Source organism: Macadamia integrifolia, chromosome 4 (assembly GCF_013358625.1).
Source record: "Macadamia integrifolia cultivar HAES 741 chromosome 4, SCU_Mint_v3, whole genome shotgun sequence".
NCBI lineage: Eukaryota > Viridiplantae > Streptophyta > Magnoliopsida > Proteales > Proteaceae > Macadamia > Macadamia integrifolia.
The window spans coordinates 12,889,878-12,909,143 of record NC_056560.1 but is presented as its reverse complement, the minus strand read 5'-3'; the positions used below and the strand labels follow the sequence as shown (position 1 = coordinate 12,909,143).

The following is a 19,266-nucleotide window of genomic DNA, read 5'->3' as shown; positions in this document are numbered from 1 at the left end:
TGTCCTAGTGACATTTATATGTATGTTTTGAACATAAAGATATACATCTCCAATTGGAAAGATATGATAGAACTGAGTGAAACCCACCAAAGTGGTACATTCAGTTCGATTGTATCTTCTCCAACAGTAAAGGTGATACTTTCCCAAAGGTTATGTCATCAAGGTTTGAGGATAATCATCCACATTTAAGAAAGGGACATTGAATTTGGAGTTCTTTTGCCCAAAGGTGATTGAATTCCAAAGTTAGTGTTGTTTTCACAGTTAAAAGAAGAATATAAGAGCATCAGCTAATTCCTGTCCCAAAGGATAGGGATACATTTTTAGTTGTAACTCTTATTTAAAATATATTGATGGTATTACATGCTTTTATATTATGGTTTATATTTTGATATTTGGCATGCATTGTGTTGTTGTTACTGCTGTAGTAAGATGGTCATTCCCTCAAGTTATGTATCTTCCATCCCAATACCCACTGGTAACAACTATCAAAAGTGGGTGGAGGAATTAGAATTGCATTTAGGTCTTCTTGACTTAGACTTGGCACTTAGGGAGCCTAAACCTGAGCCTCTCACAGACTCGAGCAGAAGTGCTGAAAGGACCAAGTTTAAGAAATGGACTAAAGCAAACAGAAAGTGCATACTGGTTTTAAAAAATGCAGTTCCTGAAATTATACGTAGGAACATAGAGATCAAAGACACTGCAAAAGAATTCCTGGATGCTATTAAAGCTAGATTTCAACACAACAAGAAAGCTGAGAAAACCACATTGATGACCAGGCTAATGAATACAAGGTATGATGGATGTGGGAGTGTTAGAGAATACATTTTGGGTGTAGCTACTGATGCTGGTAAACTTAAGGATCTTGGAATACAGATCAATGAAGAATATATTGTACACATTGCACTGAATACCCTCCCTAGTCAGTATAAGGTTATCCAATCTACCTACATTGCACTGAAGGACGATTGGAGCCTAAATGAGCTCATTTCCATTTGCACTCAAGAGGAAGAAAAATTGAAACAAACTAGGTTTGAGAGTGCACATGCAACTTTCCACAAGGGATCTTCTGGTGGACCAAGCAGAAGGAACAAAAATTTTTCCAACAGAGGAAGCATCAAGCCATATGACAGGACTAATAGCTCTCAAGAACTTGACACATCTCAAAAGGCTCAGGATGAAGAGAATACCAACAACGTAGAGTGTTTCTGGTGCCATAAGAAAGGACATGTGAAGAAGGACTGTTTTATTTTCAAGAAATGGTGAGAGAAGAGGAAGAATTCTGGGGTTGATAAGCAGGATGATACTAAGAAAGGGTAATGTAGACTGATCATCAGCAATTGAGAGCAAGTAAAATTTGGTCCCATCAAGTAGTTAGGATTTCTTTACATACAGTTATTTGAAATGCTTGATTAGTGGGAGTTCTGGTTTTGTTTAGTATTTGTTTATGTTTTGAACCTTAGCCCGTATGTTTTGTGGCACAGTTTGATGAATTATGGTTAAGTTTTAGCATTTACATTATGCACAATTATTTCTTGAAATATTTGGTTTATGAATTCATTTGAAAATGTTTTTATAGGCAGTAATTGTCTTAGTTATAGGCAATATTTTACCACAGTTCAAAAGGTAATGTTTGCCACATTTTAAGACAGTATTTGTCATAGTTCATAGGCAATATTTGCCAAAATTTATAGGCGGAAGGCCACAGTTAAATATTAACCACAGATCAAAGGCGATTTGCCACAGTGAAGGTTAATATCTCAGTTAAGGACCTACATAGAATGACAACAGTGTAATTTGAGGATATGTCAATATTTCTATGATGGTATCCCACATAGATTCGTGTTAAGAAACTTGCTTATGTTTGTAATAACAGAAAGTTGTATGCCGTATATTGAGGTGTATCTTCTGCTGTTATTCGATGTGAGTGGTTTTTCAACTGAATCACAGTAAGAGTGGTTAATGTAATAAGATTCTATGGCCACACCAATTTAAAAGACATCCTTATAATTAATGTAGCCTAAGTGGGAGATTGTTGGATTTATGGGCTAAATTAATTATTCGGGTTGATTAAATGGATGAGAGTCAAATTGCATGAACCGGTTTGGTCCACTCCCAAGCTTAGGGATATGCTGGCTCAACCCATTGTGGTTTAGGGTTTTGAGTGCAGGACAGTATTATAAATACTAGGTTTTGGGTCCCTACAGCCATTATTCACTCTTCCCCACTTTACCTCTAAAGTGAGAGAACCAAGGAGGTTTAAGGGGCTGTAGAAGATCCATAGCCAAGCTAAGAGAGCGGAAGTGGGAGTAACCAACATCAATCATCTTCAGCATACTAGGTGAAAGGTACAAATCGATCCTCCATAATTTTATTAGATTCGTGTTCTTGTTTTTCCTGTGTGGTTTCCTTAATAGGGTTTCAAACTCAAACCCATAGGGAGTTCTAACAAGGGAGACTGCAAAAAAGCAAAATGGAAAAACTGTGGTCAATGTGGAGTAGACTCGAAAGTCTAGCCGCATTGCTTCTCATAAGAGTTGATTATGCATGCCCTTTATTGGAATGTAAGGGGTATGAAGAAGGCTGCCCCCTATGTCGCCTTGAGTAATATTTTAAAAGACAAACATCCCAACGTTATTTGTATTGCTGAGCCCATTATTGAGGTAGGAGCTTTCCCATATCTTTTTTTCAATAAATTGGGTTATGAAGCATCTTTTGTCCATGATGAAAGAGAGGGTAAAAATTCTAACTTACAGGTCATATAGAAGAGAAACCTAAATAAGCATGTTATTATCTCTCTGTCTGACCAATTTATATCATTGTGTATTGGCTGGCGAAGTCAGCCTATTTTCATAACTTTTGTGCATGCAAGCTATTTAGAACTCTTAGAAGGCATCTATGGATGGCTGTTATAGCATCCCCTGTGGATTCGCATCCTTGGCTGGTTGCTGGAAACTTCAATGCATTGTTTGCATCACATGAAAAAAGGGGTCCTAGTGCATTTAACATTGGACTAGCAAATGAGTTTTGTGCAGTTGTGGATGCCTGCGACCAATTTCAGGTTCCTTCCCAAGGTTGCAAGTACACATGGTCAAATAATAGGAAAAGAGAGAATGTTTTGGCTATTCTGGGCAGAAGTTTGTGTAATGAAATGTGGCTTTCTTTTTTCCTTGATTGTGCTCAAGAGGTGCTGCAACGTTTTCCATCATACCATTCCCCCTTGTGCTTTTCTTCTGAGGCAATGGCTAAGCCAGCTAATTGCCCATTTAGAATTCATAAATTTTGGATGGAAATGAGAGGTTCTTGAAGGGGGTGGAGGAGTCATGGAAGGAGCCTCTGTTTGGATCTCTGACTTTTGTTTTGGCTAAAAAATTAAAGTGTTTGAAGCCTATGCTAAGGGGTTGGGCAAAAACGGTCTTCACAAACTTTAATGTTGATCTAAAGTCTGCAAAATCTGAATTAGATCAAGTTCAACATCAGATTGATATGGCTGAAATTGATGATCGTTCTCTTTAGTCTAGAAGCTGATACAAAGACAAAATATTTGAAGGCTCTTGAACACCATGAAAAACAGTGGGCAGAAAAGTCTAGAATTAAATGGATCACTCAAGGTGATAGAAACTCCGGATTCTTCCATCTATCAGCAAAGATTCGAAGGACTAAGTATACCATTCGATCCTTGAAGAAGGAGGATGGGAATATAACCACAAACTTAGAAGAGATAGCTGACTACATGGTGAATTATTATGAGTCCTTCTTCAAAGCAACACCTTTAGTGGATCATGGCAATTTTTTGGACTGCATTCCTAAGACTCTTGATGAATTGGATATCAGCACCTTAGAAAGGATACCAAGTGAGGAAGAAATAAAGAAAGCAATTTTGACTTAGATCCTGATAGTTCTCCAGGGCCTAATGGCTTCTCAGGTGCCTTTTTCAGACATTGTTGGGAGTTGGTTGGCACTAATGTCTATAGGGCAGTAAGAGGTTTCTTCAGATTTGGTATTTTACCAAAGGGTATTAATAACAATTTTTTTGTTCTTATACCAAAAATTGATGGGGCAAATTCTCTAGACAAATTCAAGTCACTATGTATGGGCAACTTTTTCTGCAAGGTGCTCTCAAAGATTATGGCTTCCAAGTTGCCTCGTTTGCTTCCATGGCTCATTTTGGAGGAACAATGAACTTTCCAGAAGGGCAAGGTAATCCAAACTAATATCTGTCTTGTATCAAAATTAGCAAACATTATGTTTAAGTATACTAGAGGTGGGGGAATGGCCATCAAGTTAGACATCCAGAAAGCTTTTGACATACTTTCTTGGATCTTTTTATTTCAAGTCTTGAGCAGATTCAGATTTTCAAACAAATGGATTGCCTGGTTACATCAGATTCTGGTTTCTTCCATAATTTCGGTTCTTCTAAATGGGGGGCCTGTTGGCTTCTTTGGAGTGGAGAAAGGGCTTCGTCAAGGAGATTCTTTGTCTCCAATCTTGTTTATTCTTGTTGAAGAAGTTCTGTGCAAGGGGCTACGATCAATTATCCAAGAGAAGAAGTTGATGCCACTTCAAGGTCCTAGAGGTGTAGAGATGTTTGGATTCCTATTATTTGCATACGACATTTTCATTTTTCTGAATGGCTCCATCAGGTATGTTAGACATTTAAATACTTTCTTGCAAAAGAATCAGGAATTTTCAGGGCAAAAAATTAATCTGGAGAAGAGCAAGCTCTTCCTAGGTAGAATGGCCTTGGAAAGAAAGCAAATTATTTCGGACACCCTTGGAATTTCCATTTGTAAATTTTTCACTAAATATATAGGGGTGGAAATCTTCAAAGGGAGAGTTAAACGGGAGCCTTTACTACCTGGGATGGACAAAATTAAAGGGAGAATGGTAGGATGGAAGGAGAAACTATCATCAATGGCTGGAAGGGTGGAGTTGGTTAGATTAGTGATATTAGGAATGCCCACTTATAACTTTTCTATATATTGGTGGCCAAGCTTTCTCTTGAAAACCATGGAACAATGGATGATGAATTTTATCTGAACGAGAGATCTTGACTCTGCAAAAGGTGTGACGGTAAAGTGGGACATGGTCTGCAAGCCAAGGAATGAAGGTGTAACGACCCCAAATCCTATTTAGGAGTTTGGTCGTTGGCTATCCAAGATCAATTTCATTTTAGAGAATAAATCGGTATGGATTTCCACAAAACATGGGAATAAGAAAATAAAATAAATAAAAGATGTAATTAATTCATAGAAATGTGCAACGAAAGTCTTAAATAATACATAATAAATAAAAGACATTTTCCCCATAGGAAGGTTTAAAAAGAAAATGACATTAAAGGTCAAAAAGCCTTACAAAAAACTTTAAAGAAAATGTTAAAGAAATTAGAATCATCAAGAAACTAGAAATAGCCTCCACCTAAGTCAAAGCCACCCTCATCCTTGTTAGACCATAGGTATGTAATAGGCTCTTCATCTCCCTCTCCATGAATCTCAATCCCATCATTTGAAATATTGTAAGGGGTAAGCTTCTAGGGAAGCTTAGTAAATGGAGGAAATTACGATTTATATAAGTTTGAAAGCAAAAGAAATAAAGTCTTCTTTATAAATGAATTGTGAATTATTATGAAAATAAAGAAAAATCTAACAAGTCATTCAAACAATAATAGATATCACAAATCATGATTAATGAAATTTAACAGCATCATCCTGTACCGTATTACGGCTCATACCGTACTATGACCTTGATCGGTGTGTTAACTCATTCACATAATTCATAATCTTAATAATAGTTCAAACATATGAGGATGGCATGTGCCCATGTACCGTACTACGGTTTACACCATACTGTAATCATGATCCACATCCATCACATATGTAAGATATTACAATTACAACATTGGTTCTTATAAAGCGTAAAAAACACCCTATCATCTTATACCGTACTATGGCTCACACCGTATTATGACTTTGATCGATAATGAAATTTTCGCACAAACAAAATGTGCTCAATGATAGTATATATCATCCAAAAATCCACATAGGGACATAATGTAACAATCACAAATCTAAAATATAAATTAGACTTTCTAATATGCTTTCATTTATTAAGTGTGAAATGCCAAACCCAATGAAAAGATAGAAATTTCAAGAGAAATAAAGTTACAATTCAAAAAAAAAAAAGTCATTTAATACATAAACATAGAAGTGAATTTCCTATATCACATATTAATAAATATAAAAAGAAAAGACCATGTGTAGAGAGTGAATTAAACCACTTACAAAAACTTTCACAGAAGGGAAAAAAAAAAACTTTAGATATAAGGTCTTGAACGAACGTCTCCCTCGTAATCCAGTGAAGCCAAGAGAAGGGGTTGAACCTTTCTTCTTCTCTTTCTCACTTGAATCATCAAGAGAGGGGAAAAAGATGGGGGTGTCCCACTCTCTCTCTCTCTCTCTCTCTCTCTCTTTTCAAAATCTGCAGCCTTGTGAGAGCATGTTTTTTTCGCTAAAGGGTCATGTATATTAAGAGAAAAGGGAAAAAAGAAGAAACTGTACAAAGAAAAGATCCCAAGAAAAGAGGATCCAGAGAAAAACAAAACACCAGAAAGCACCCCACCTAGAACCCACCCCCACCTACGGCATTGCCATCAGCGGAAAGATAGGAGCTAGGCCAAAACACAGAAAAAGAAAAAAACTAATAAAATCTGAATCGCGATATGCCCATCGCATCCTCAGCCATGAAATCAAGCACCTCAGGAGGCCATTCCACCACTGATGTAGATGCTTCCTTCTTAGCAGCCATCTGCGCCAGGAAATCCGCAATAGGGTTTGCCTCGCGATAACAATGAGTGATTTTCCATCTTATACCACTGAGATAAGAAATAAGGGAAGACCACCTTTGCCAAACAAACCATGGGATCCAGCCCCTTTGAAACATGAGCACCACAGCGCCCGAGTCACATTCAATCCACAGAGATGCACAATTCAGCTCTCTAGCCCGAGTCACATTCAAGCCACAGCGCCTTGTGAGAGCATGTCAACCTACCCTCTTTTCTTTTTATTTTCCAAACTTTCTTCCTAATTCAAAGAAGGAATAAAATCTTTAAGGGCCAATCAGCTTTCTACCTTGTCAATTTGCTTAGCAAGGCTGAGAGGAGGTGCTAAAAGTGTTGCTCACATGTCCCTTGGTTATGCAATCCCCCCCCCCTTGATTTGATCATTTGTCCCCTCTTGATTTAAGTCTTATAAGGAAGAGAAAAAGATATTCAATTTACCCCCTTTGATTTGATAATTTGTCCCCATTGATTTGAATCTCACAAAGAAGGGGAAAAAGGCATCACTAAGTTAGTATAATTAAAAGGATATTAATCTAGGTGTCAAATCAAAATTGTAGGAATTTGAATAACTAGCATAATAGGTAGAGTGGTTTGAAAATCAACCATAAGTATATAAACTAAATAAGGAAATAATGCGAGGTGAAGAGATAAAATACCATATTTAATATGGTTTTTAATAGGTAAATCATTGTAAGGCAAATTAGGAGTTTCTATAAGTGACTGACAACCAAAAATGCAATTATGCCTCACCACATAGTTACCATAAAAAATATGAGTTTAAAAATGGAATTTTGCAATTCAAAAACATTTAAAAACTTACCAAAAATAGAGTGGTGACAAGGTCAAAGAATCTTGGACTTTGGTCAACAAGTTTACATTTTGGCCGCTACGTCATCCATTACAAGCATTGATTTTGATTGCCTCATCATCAGCTGACTCATCACTTCAGGTCAGGGTTGGACTAAGTTGAAAGAAAAATCAGGGATATTATAGAAGGAGGGCTAGGGATTTGTCACTTAAGAGATATGAACAAAGCTCTTTTCTATAAGCAGGTGTGGCATATTAAGTCATCCGATTCTGCTTTGAGCTGGCTAATAAAGACAAGGTTTTGGGGGGAAAATGGAGAGCTAAAAAGATGGTACAACTCCTCTTCAGTTTGGCCAGGTTGAAAGATGGATTGTGGGCAGTGGCAGGTCCATAGACTGCTGAAAAGATAGGTGGCTACGACAGTCTTCCGTTCAAGAGATGTCTTCTCTTGATTCCAGGTTCTTTTCTAAGAGGAAGGTTGCTGATTTTATAAACAATTACCAGTGGGCGTTCCCTGAGGTAAATTCAATTTTTTACCAGAACATTTTCAACTTTGCTTCAAAGATTAATATTCCCAAAATAGAGATGGATGACAGGCGTGTGTGAAGCCTAACGCCTTTAGGGAAGTTCAGTACAAAATCAGTTTGGAATGATATTTGGCGCCGGAATCCTAAAGTGCCATGGGGTGGTCTTGTTTGGGGTAAGCATCTTAAGCCATGACAGTTAACCTTTGGGTGAAGGCTAATGCATGAGAAACTACCAATGGATGAAGTCATCTCCAGAAAGGGTATTTATTTAGCGTCGAGGTGCACTCTTTGTGAGGCAACTGCTAAATCAATTAATCATGTTTTCCTGGAGTGTTGTGTATTGGTGCAGGTGTGGGGGAGGTTTCTTGACTGCTTCGGTCTGCAATGGAATAATCACTCTTCGTTATCAAAGTTGATAAAGTGGTGGAAGAGGAAGCATATGGTTTTATCCGTTTAGGAGCCTTGGGGGGTAGGCCTATTTTTTGTCGCTGATAACTTATGGAAAGAAGGAATAAAGAAGAGCTGGTGGTAAAGGGAGGGGTCCCAATCTGATTTATGCTATGATTCTTAGAGATCTCAAAAAAGCAAGCCTAAATTTGACAGGGATTGTGCGGAGCACAACAGATCTTTTATGTTGTAGAAAGCTCGGTCTCCAGGCGATACTAGACATGGCTAGAAAATTTCTTGAAATTCATTAGTGCAAGCCACAGGAGAACTGGATGAAGCTTAATGTGGACGACAGTTTTAAGGGGAACCCTAGGAGAGTGGGATCAGGTGGAATACTTTGTGACCATTACGGGAAGGTGATATTTTCATTCAAGCATTATTTGGGAATTTAGTCAAATTATTATGCAGAATTTAGAGGACTGCTTGAAGGCATTCGTCAGGCTATGAATCTTGAAGTAGAGAACTTGTGGATTGAATCGAACTCAGTAGTGGTAGTGGTTGCAATTCAAAATAAATCAATCCCTTAGTTTGCTCAACAGGATTGGTTTGCATTGTAACACTACCTTAACACTATTTCATGGAAGATATCTCATTGCTATAGGAAAGTGAATCCAGTCGTTGATTATCTTGCAAAATCAGCAGCAAAAATAGGAATATCTGGATATATGGAGGAGTTACCTCAATATGTTATTGATGAGATTAAGATTGATAGTTTATCTATGCCTAGATTTAGATTTTGCAGATAGCAGTGGAGGACCCCTGCTGATGGCAATGCCGAAGGTGGGGGTCCATCATTACTAAGGGATGGATTATGTATAACTCTTTTCGGTTTTTATTCTTAATACAAAACTGATTTCTAGCAAAAAAAAAACAAGTGATTCATGAATAAAGTTCTAGCTCCCTAGCATTGTTTTTTCTACCTTCTTTATGAAAATTCCCTTTTGTGTTGTTTGTGTATAAGAGCCAAGAGGGGTTGTAGGCTAGTTAGACTAAACTCTCAAAAACGTTTGTTCTCTCATCCCCTTGTTTTGTTCCCACCCTCCCCCCCAGGTTTTTTCTTGTCCCCAAACCCCTTATTATTATTATTATTTTTACTCTACTGAATGTCACTGGCCAAGCCAGCCTAAAAGGCGTTATTAATGCTAATGGTCATCTATTCCTACATACACACACTTGCATACAACTGGGTTTGATCCCACAACCTCCTCCCCTGGGCGTTGGCTAACTCTTCAAGCCAAAGCTATCATCACTAGACTAAACTAGCATTCGATATGATCTATGTGTGTGGCCGTGTGTGTATAAAAGAGCATGTATTGGGGTAACTTTAATCAATTTGGAGTTTTTGATCATGTGTTTAAAGCATGCTTGTTCATCGATACAGTAGATCAAAAGGTAAAAATAAAGCATGATATGGAATTCCAAAGATATGATGTTATGGGACAATTTTTATTTTTTGAAGGATTTATATAATGTATTTTGGGGATGTATAACTACTAAAGTGAATAATAGTTTAATAATTTTGAATATTAATAAGAAGTTGATAACGAAAACCAGAATGGTTAATGGTGATTTGATAAATAAAGGTGTAAAATTGGAGAATGATACTTCAATTCGTACAATTGCATTTTCATAATTGTTTGGTGTAGAGGCAGAATTTATTCAGTTAAGTGTATACAAAAAACACTGATTTTTAATCTATTTCTATACCGGAAAACTGTTACCAAATGCCAGAATCGATGCCGGAATACCATTAGAATCAGGAATTAGGAAAAATCAATTTCACCTAGAATCAGAAGTATGGGAACTGGTTTTCAGATCATGCATATGATGCTTGCCGGTTTTCTTCATGAGTATGAGTTGCAAACAATCTTTGATGAACATGTGGACATGATCGAAGCTATGGGTATATCCATACCTAAGGGAATGCCATTAGATGTCCTCCTCACTCTCCGACTCTCTCCCCATTTGTATGAGTAGAAAGGCATTCTTGTTGGGTGGTTAATAAGTGCTTATTTTCTTTTTTCTTCTCTTTTTTTTTTTTTTTTTTTTTTTTTTTTTTTTTTTTGGGTTAAATTTAACAAGTGATTCAGGATTTTTTTTTTTAAATAAATGATTTATTCATAATACGTTAAGTACACATGGTAGGAGTAGAGCACATCTCCTGAAGCTATTGAAAAGAATTGGATCAAATCATCGAATCAGTCACCAACAATGCCCTCTTTGATAGGGAATCAATAATGTTGTTAATCTCCTTTGAAATAAATCAGAAATTTCAAGATTTCAAGAAAAAAAATGGGATTTGCAATATATAGTAGTGTATTACTCATTGTTACAGAGAAATTAATTCAGTCGCAAATAAACTGACAAGGCATGCTACAACAAATAGAAGCTTTCCAATTTGGGACCACCCTCCAGACTTTATAAATTATGATATAAATTGGGATTTCCAACAAAGACTGAGATATCGGTTTATGTAATTTTCTTCTATAATTTCTTTTGTTTGGATCATTGTTTCTACTGATGGCAATGCCGAAGGTGGAATATTGATCCAAAGGATGTTCTGTACAGTTCTTTCTCTATTTTCTCGGATTTATTAAAATTCTCTTGCTGATTTCTAGCAAAAAGAAAAAAGGTGCAAGATATCTTCTAGGATAGATCATATCTCAAAAGGGAAGTTTATAGATTACAGTTGAAGATAAGTGATGACATCCTTATGATATATTGATATTTATTTTATATTTTGCATAATTGATACATTATTTTTCATATTTTACTTTTTTTTTTTCTTACATATTTTGGTCAATTTTGATATGGAGTTTGTTTATACAATCTTTGATGTCATTATTGTGATCTATCCATAATCATTATTGGCATATCCTCAGGAGATTTAATCTCCACGACTGTTCATATAGTTCTACCCATTCAAATAAGGTATGTTTGAAAGCTACTTCCCGTCTTCTCTCCTCTAAAGTAATATGCGCATGCTCTACATTGGTATATTTTCTCTCTCTAACATGAGCTTTAGAATCTAAAACTCATGAACTGTCATGGGATTGATCAAGGTCGATATCATTTTGATATCAATCTAGATTGACTTATACCTGATAGATCTAACTGAGTTTGGTGAATCTTCATGTAAGTGAATTGGGACTCTTAATTAACTACTCATTATCCTATTTTCAAATATTCTGAAGATTTACAAATTAAGAAGAAAGAAAATGATCCCAATAAAAATGGAAAGTAATTGCTTTGATTCTGTTTTGTAATTTCTGTGTTCTTATGACACATAAGTCATAAGAGTTTATTTTATTTTCTATCTCATCTTCTTATTTTATTTTCTCTCATCTTCTTCTGTTTTTTTCTTGTATGCTCTTTCATTTAGTTGCTACAGGTGCAAGAGCTGAAACTCAAGAACATCATCTTGTGCGGGAGGAATTTTAAAAACAAGAAAATCTAGTGATGCAGTCTTAACATAGTTGAGAGAGTGTTGAAGAAGGAAGAGAGAGAGAGAGAGAGAGAGAGGCGATGGTGTTAGTGTTAGGGTGTTGAGATAATTTCTAGTGTTTTAATAGGAATTAGATTACCAGTTGAATCAAAGGAGAAGGTATAAAAAAAAAATTAAGATAATTTGTAGTGTTTCAATAGGAATGATATTGCTAACGGAATCAAACGAGAATATATTTTCCTTGTTTGTTGGGATTCTTATTTTCTTATTTATTTATTGAAATCTTGAAAATATTAGACAATTTAACTAACCGTTTAACTATTCTCTTAAAAGATAAGACGTGTCAAAAATCTAGCGTAAGTGAATTGGTAGTCCCAGTTCACTTACGTGAAGATTCACTAGACTTGATCTAACTCTTTTTTTTTCCTTAAAATCAGTTTTTTATTACAATTTTACCCATGAACCATACATTTGGCTTGGAATCGGAAAAGTTAGGATTGGGATCGCTACCATTCTGATCCAATCCGTACTGCTAGTACCGTTCCAGTTTTAGAACCATGCTTGAGCCTTGTTGCATCTTGAGGCAAGGATTTAGTTATCGTTATCGGTATCAATTTATCTGATACTGATTAGGATCGACACTTTTGTTTATTTGATACTGATTAGGATCGACACTTTTACCTTTACTTTTTTAAAAAAGTTCTATGATTTTACCGTTGGAATGATACTAGTAAACTGATCCGGATCAATCGGATATAATTAAAATTGATCTTGACCAATATTGATACAATACAATCGATAAAACCAAGCCAATACCAATAATTATTCAATACAATCGATACAGCCATTCCATTTCTTGAACCGTGTTGAATCTTTCATGATATTAGCATTGTGATGAAGCTCCCATACAGTGATCGTTGATGAAGCTCCCATACAATGATGACGATCGATATAGAGCTACAGATAAGTTCTATATCTCTTTTTTGGTCAAAAATATTCAATCATTTATTATATTTTAGGGAGACGGATAGGTATGCCGTCGATATCAAGTATGCTAGTAGATAGCACCAATAGGAACACATGATGGAGTATCATTCAAGAAGGATATGGGGGTCATTTCAGAAAAAAGGGAAGAGAGATAGACACAATGGGTGCTAGCATACTTGATATCGGCGGCATACCCAACATTTTCCCTATATTTTATTATAATAATTGAATTAATTAAATTGAAAATATTACCAACAAGCAATCTCATATTTCAATCCGGCATTATTCGGATATTATAAATAAAATTAAAAATATATATTTTTTTTAAAGAAAAATAAAAGAACATGAAGTGGAACTCAAGGCACATGACCGGCTAATAAAAATGAAATGGGACGGTGACAGTTACATAAATGTCAATAAAGGGTGATATTTAATTTTTGGGAGAGGATAGGTATGCTAGCGTAGTACCTAGGAATAAGGTATGCTAGCGGTATTTTAACCGTTAGATGAAATATAAAAAATCTCATCCGTTCATAATCGTTGTCTTACAAAATTTGCCCAATACTGTCGCTCCACCGTTACTGTTCCTCCAACCACTATCCCTTCTCCGGCTAGTGTGCTTGAAGCATCACCGCTATCGAAAAATTCAATTTTTCTCCTTATCTCCACCTCCGTTTTATTTAATCTCAACGCCAAATGTGTACATTTGATATTTCATCAATTAATATGTAAATAGAAACAGAGGAAGAACGCTCAAGAAAAAAAAGAACTCACAAACAACTCACCCTGGCTATGGGTCTCACTGAAGGGTGGAACAGAGGAAGAAGCCATGAAATGAAATTTGTTATTTTCTTTTTTTCTCTTTCCAAAAGAGGATTTGCAGTGAAGAGGTGAGGGTGTTGGGAGGGAGGGAAACAGGAAGGAGGGTATTTATTATGTTAAGAGAGGGAAGAATGGGGATTGGGGAGGAATCAAATAGCAAAACACAGTGAGAGAATTTCCCTTCATAATTCATGAGAGGCCTTATGGCCTTTGGTTTCGCTTTCACTGTTTCACGCATAAGTTTGTCAAATTTGAGGGAGGTTAAAAGATTAAAGAAAACGTCCAGATGATGAACCCCCAAGAGAGAGAATTGAAGCATGCGACAGAGACAACCTCCAGATGATGAACACAGATAAATAAATTATTGATCGAAAATCCTGTGCCGTGGGCGGCTTCAGAGACCTCTCTCTCTCCCGTCTCTATCACGTGGCTTCAATAAGAAGAAGAAGCAGCCCTCAAAAAGGTTTAAAACGATGGGAAAGCGATGGAACACTGATCAGGTAGTATAGCTGTATCGGGTGCTTAAAAACCCCACTGACAGTCAAAACTTTGCAAACCAAATCTACCCAGGTGAGACGGAGATGGAGACAAAGCCGGAGATAAAGCCTGTGATGATGACGATCATGGAGATAGTGAGGGAGAAGAAGAGTGACGGTAGAGCGTTGGGGTTGGGTAGATTAGGTAAGATCGCAAATACCCAACGGTGTAAATTTAGCCTTCTAATCAAACGGTCAGGGCTTGCTAGCACACCTGAGACCTGGGTATCCTGCTAGCTTGTTAGTCCTTTTCCCTTAATTTTTCTTCTCAAATTGAAGTTTCTTCAACTCCAAGCTATTGTTGGACTATTTTCTCTTACTCTCATCTATCATGGATGGGTTTGGTGGCACGGCCAACAAGGAGATAGGATCCGTTGTTCGTATGATCACCTAATTGTACAAATCAGCATCCAACATTTGTCCCACTTATTGTCATTACAAGGATAAAGAGGGATATATTTAAAAACAAAAAGTTCAGGTGTTGGGCGTTAATTCGTGCAACCAGGTGATCGTACGAGTAACTGATCCGTTTTCATCAACAAGATGTGACACGTTATTAAGATAAAAAAAAATTAAAAATTAAATATAAAAAGAAATACTACTATTGATTCATATGGATCAATATGATTGATCTAACATATCGATACCTCAAACCATGATTGAACTATGGGAGCTCATTCAATCCCAAAGCCCTAGCATTTCTCCGCCAAGTAATGGACAACATGTTTATCATTGTTATTTTTCTTTTTTTAAAAGTTAAATATCTTAAACCAACCCCTTCAAAGAAGATTATCAAACTCAGATCGAGATAAGATAAAAATAAGCTTCAAAGAAATCTCATTTCCAAAAAATTATGTCTGATGATACATGACTTGGTTTGTTTTTGGACCATAATTTTAGGATGGACCTCCTTAGAAAGCTCATGTCTATCATTTTTAGATGGGCCTTCTAAAATATATATATATATATATATATATAAAAAAAAAAAAAAAAAGAATTTCCGTAGAATGTGGCCTATGTCAGGAGTCCAGATCAAGTCCTCATCAGAGAAAATTCTCATACACGCCTTTGATGGACACCTAAATTCCATTATGTCACTCTCTTAAATGCATGCCACTCTGGCCTTAGTGTCAATCACATGATCGTATGAAAATTTTGTGCTAAACCTGATCTGGATTCACACGCCAGTCAGTTCATCTCTTTCCTCCCTTGAGAAATACATTGCTCCCTCTTGGTTTTGGGAAAAAAAAAAAAAAGATACAGAAAGCAATGACAAAGTCGCTCCCGGACAAGAAACCACTACCCAATGGATAAAAAAGAGGATAAGGTGGAGCATCACAGCCATGCATTTGATCAGCAGATCTAACAATTTTCCGTCCTATTCTCTGATGGGTCCCTACTCCATATGACCAGAGGAGATGGTTAATTACATAAAAGGATGCTTTCTGCCCCCTTGCCCTTCTCAATCTGAAGCAAGCAACTGATGGAGCTGCCCTTCCAATTCCAAGCCATTTGTGGTCTATTAGCTCTAGCTCTCATCTTTTACCATCTATGGATCACAAAAGCTAACAAGACTAAGCCCACAGAGGCCCCAGAGCCACCTGGTGCATGGCCTATAATAGGCCACCTCCTTCAGTTAACGGCCCCTCAGCCCCTCTTCCGAACCCTTGCAGCGATAGCAGACAAGCATGGACCAGCCTTCACTGTCCGATTTGGTGTCCATCGGACACTAGTCATCAGCAACAGTGAGTTAGCCAAGGAGTGCTTCACCATCAACGACAGGGCGCTTGCTAGCCGTCCAAGATGTGCCTCAAGCAACCACTTGAGCTTTGACTATGCTATGTTGGGTTTGGCACCCTATGGACCTTATTGGCGTGAAGTACGCAAGTGGGTAGTTCTTGAGCTGCTCTCTAACCGCCGGCTTGAGTCACTCCGGCATGTCCGATTCGCAGAAATCGACAATTGTGTTAAGGATCTATATGGGATTTGGGTGAGAAACAATAGGAATCAGATTAAGGTCGAAATGAATCGATTGTTTCAAGATCTAACCATGAATATTGTTCTTAAGATGGTTGTGGGTAAACGATATTTCAGTGTTGTCCATGGTGACAACAATGAAGAGGTTCAGAGGATCCAAAGTGTTATGGTTGATTTCTTTAAATACATAGGTGTCTCAGTTGCTTCAGATGTGCTTCCCAAGTTCCTATCATGGTTGGATTGGGATGGGCAACAAAGGGCAATGAAGAAAACTGCTAAGGCGATGGACGTTCTTGCTGAGAGCTGGCTACAAGATCATCGGCAAAAGAGAGTATCTGGGAAGACTAGCGATGGTGATGAGCAAGACTTCATTGATGTGATGCTTTCCACTCTTGAAGAAGATGCTCAATTATACGACCATGATCGTGATTCAGTAGTGAAGTCCACCGTACTGGTACGTACATATATACAGAGTTTATTTTAAGGGAAAATGATTTTTGTAGGAAAGAGTGGGTTGTTCAGTGGCAAAATATTATTCACCCCTATAAAATGCATATATAATCCCTTGCCTGATGCTTCCAAGCATTTTTCCATTGGCTCCCGCACATGCTTAGGAGCCACACTTTCCCACAGATAATTCTTCCTTTTATTTTTAAATTGATTTTTTGGATTTGTTTTTTCCTTTTAAAAATTTATTTGAATTGATGATTCAATCACAATTATGCATCTGATGATAAATAATATAGAAAAAGGGGCCATCATTGGTACATTAATCTAATACATATGCGTATATTGAGAAGAAAGTTTTCCTCCGACCTCTTTTGAAGATTCATCACACCGTCCTAGCTAGGGTTCACAAATCTTTATAGGGTTTTAATATGTTCCCACACACATTTGAAGCCCCGAGGTCAAAGGATTCTCAGTTAACGTCAGTTAAGGGAAAGTAAATTATTAATAATACTAATACTTTTATTTACTTGATAGTGATTGTAGTGTTTTATAACTCAAATTCACTGAATTTGGATTGATTATCATATTATGTGACTTATTAAAGAAGAATTGTTGTTGTGTCCTTTTCTTTTTATTTTTATTATTCTTATTTTGTCTTTGTACGAGTCTATGTAGTCAATCCCATTTAATTGATCTTAAAAAAAATAAAGGTGAGAGAATCCTATCGATTTAGCATAGAAAATACCAGATCAATGGGCCAATGAGAAAACATGCAAAAGCATATTCAACATACGTCAATAGGAGATAATGCGGTCTTTTCGCAGGCTACATAGTCTAATCCCTTCCTACACTTAGACTAGTAGGGTTCTTTTTCTCATAAATAAATGAGACAAAGTTGTATGCCCAAAAAATGATATAAAATGACCACTTCTGCCCCTCTTACAGGCATGCACACCTATGTCTAGGTAGAGTCTTGATTAGCTTCACGAACAAGATTATTCTCGTATACTTCCACTCCTTGTATCTGGAATCCACTAAATCTGAAGCCTAATAGTCATTAGAGAGAAACTTTATGAAATCCAGACATCAACAATTAAGAGTGTTCAAGAACAATCTCGAACGAGAACCTAAGGGGGTGTTTGGTTTGATAAATAAAATGCTGTATGTATCGGATATAATGTCAATCTTTTGATAGACATTCTTCTGAACTATGTTTCTTTCTGAAAAATTGTTTGGTTGCCTTAAGGCTAATACATGTTTCTCGCAGGTTGAGATATTGGCTTCCGTAGAGAACGTCTTACCGCTTTCTCCTTTTATACTAGGTAGTAAAAAGGTTGCTCAAATCTGAGTTTAAGTGTTGAGGTAAATTCAGATTTGGAACACATCCTTTGTAATATGGTCATTCATGGGAAATAGAATGCTCACTTATAAAGATCATCCTAATGGAATCAAACAACTCTAAAAATTAAGAATTATCATTTTAAAGAATGTCATCTCAAAGATTTACCAAATCAAACATCCCCTAATATGATCAATGTCACTTACTCTAAATAATAAATCCTCATGTCGTTCTGACTTCTCCGATTGTTGTCCTTGTTTTCCTCTCCTCGATTCTTGTGTAGAATAATATACTTTTCAATAAAACCAGAAGAGATGATGCATAAAAAAAAAAAAAATATATATATATATATATATATATATATAAAAGGACTTTGGCTTGAAGCCTACGTGTGCCACTTGCCTTCCATATTAAAGATCCATTACTCACCTTCTCCCGTAGCTGTTCTACCCCTTTTCCTCCACTGATTGTCCACCGATCTCCGCCTGCTCTGCTACTCAGTTTACTTCCATCGATAAATAGCCAACCCTCTCCTTTTCCAAACGTTTCAAAGTATCGGTATTATATCAGTTATATTAATCGTATCAGATTGATGTTGGTTGAGATCAATCTTTGATCTTTGACCGATTTGTTTCAAGATAAAGTAGTAAAAAAATTATATATTTTATAAAAGCAAGAATAAAATCAACTAATATGTGCCAATTTGATCCGATCTAAATGCCATACCAGTACCGTCCCCTAAATCCATGCAACTACTTGATAGATCACGATTTCTTTCCTTTTTTCTTATTGATCCTTGACAGAATCCATCTCAGTGACACTATATCCAAGAATGAGCGAAAATACCTAATGTGGCTTTTTTTTTTTTTGAAATCAGACATAAATACTTGATCGATGGAAAATTACAATGACTTGATTGAGTTTGGTAATTTTTTAAGCATGATGAATCTTCATAACTTTTATCAACACTAGCTTAGACTAGCTTAGTCTAGTGGTGAAAATTCGGTGGTATGACTTAGTCTATAAAGTTGTGGGGTTAGTATGGACCCACGAGACTAATAAAATCGAAGACTTAGATATCCATCGTTAGCAAA

The 19,266-nt window shown here is 36.6% G+C and overlaps 1 protein-coding gene across 1 annotated transcript in view; it reads left to right on the top strand.

Annotated features, from left to right (window-relative positions):
• The first annotated feature begins 15,857 nt into the window (after positions 1-15,857).
• The window catches only part of LOC122075812 (cytochrome P450 CYP82D47-like), a 5,942-nt gene continuing 2,533 nt past the window's right edge, over positions 15,858-19,266 (top strand). The window contains exon 1 of the mRNA XM_042640983.1: positions 15,858-16,837. Coding sequence (XP_042496917.1) covers positions 15,890-16,837 — 948 coding nt within the window. The 5' untranslated portion in view covers positions 15,858-15,889. The remainder of the gene's footprint in view (positions 16,838-19,266) is intronic.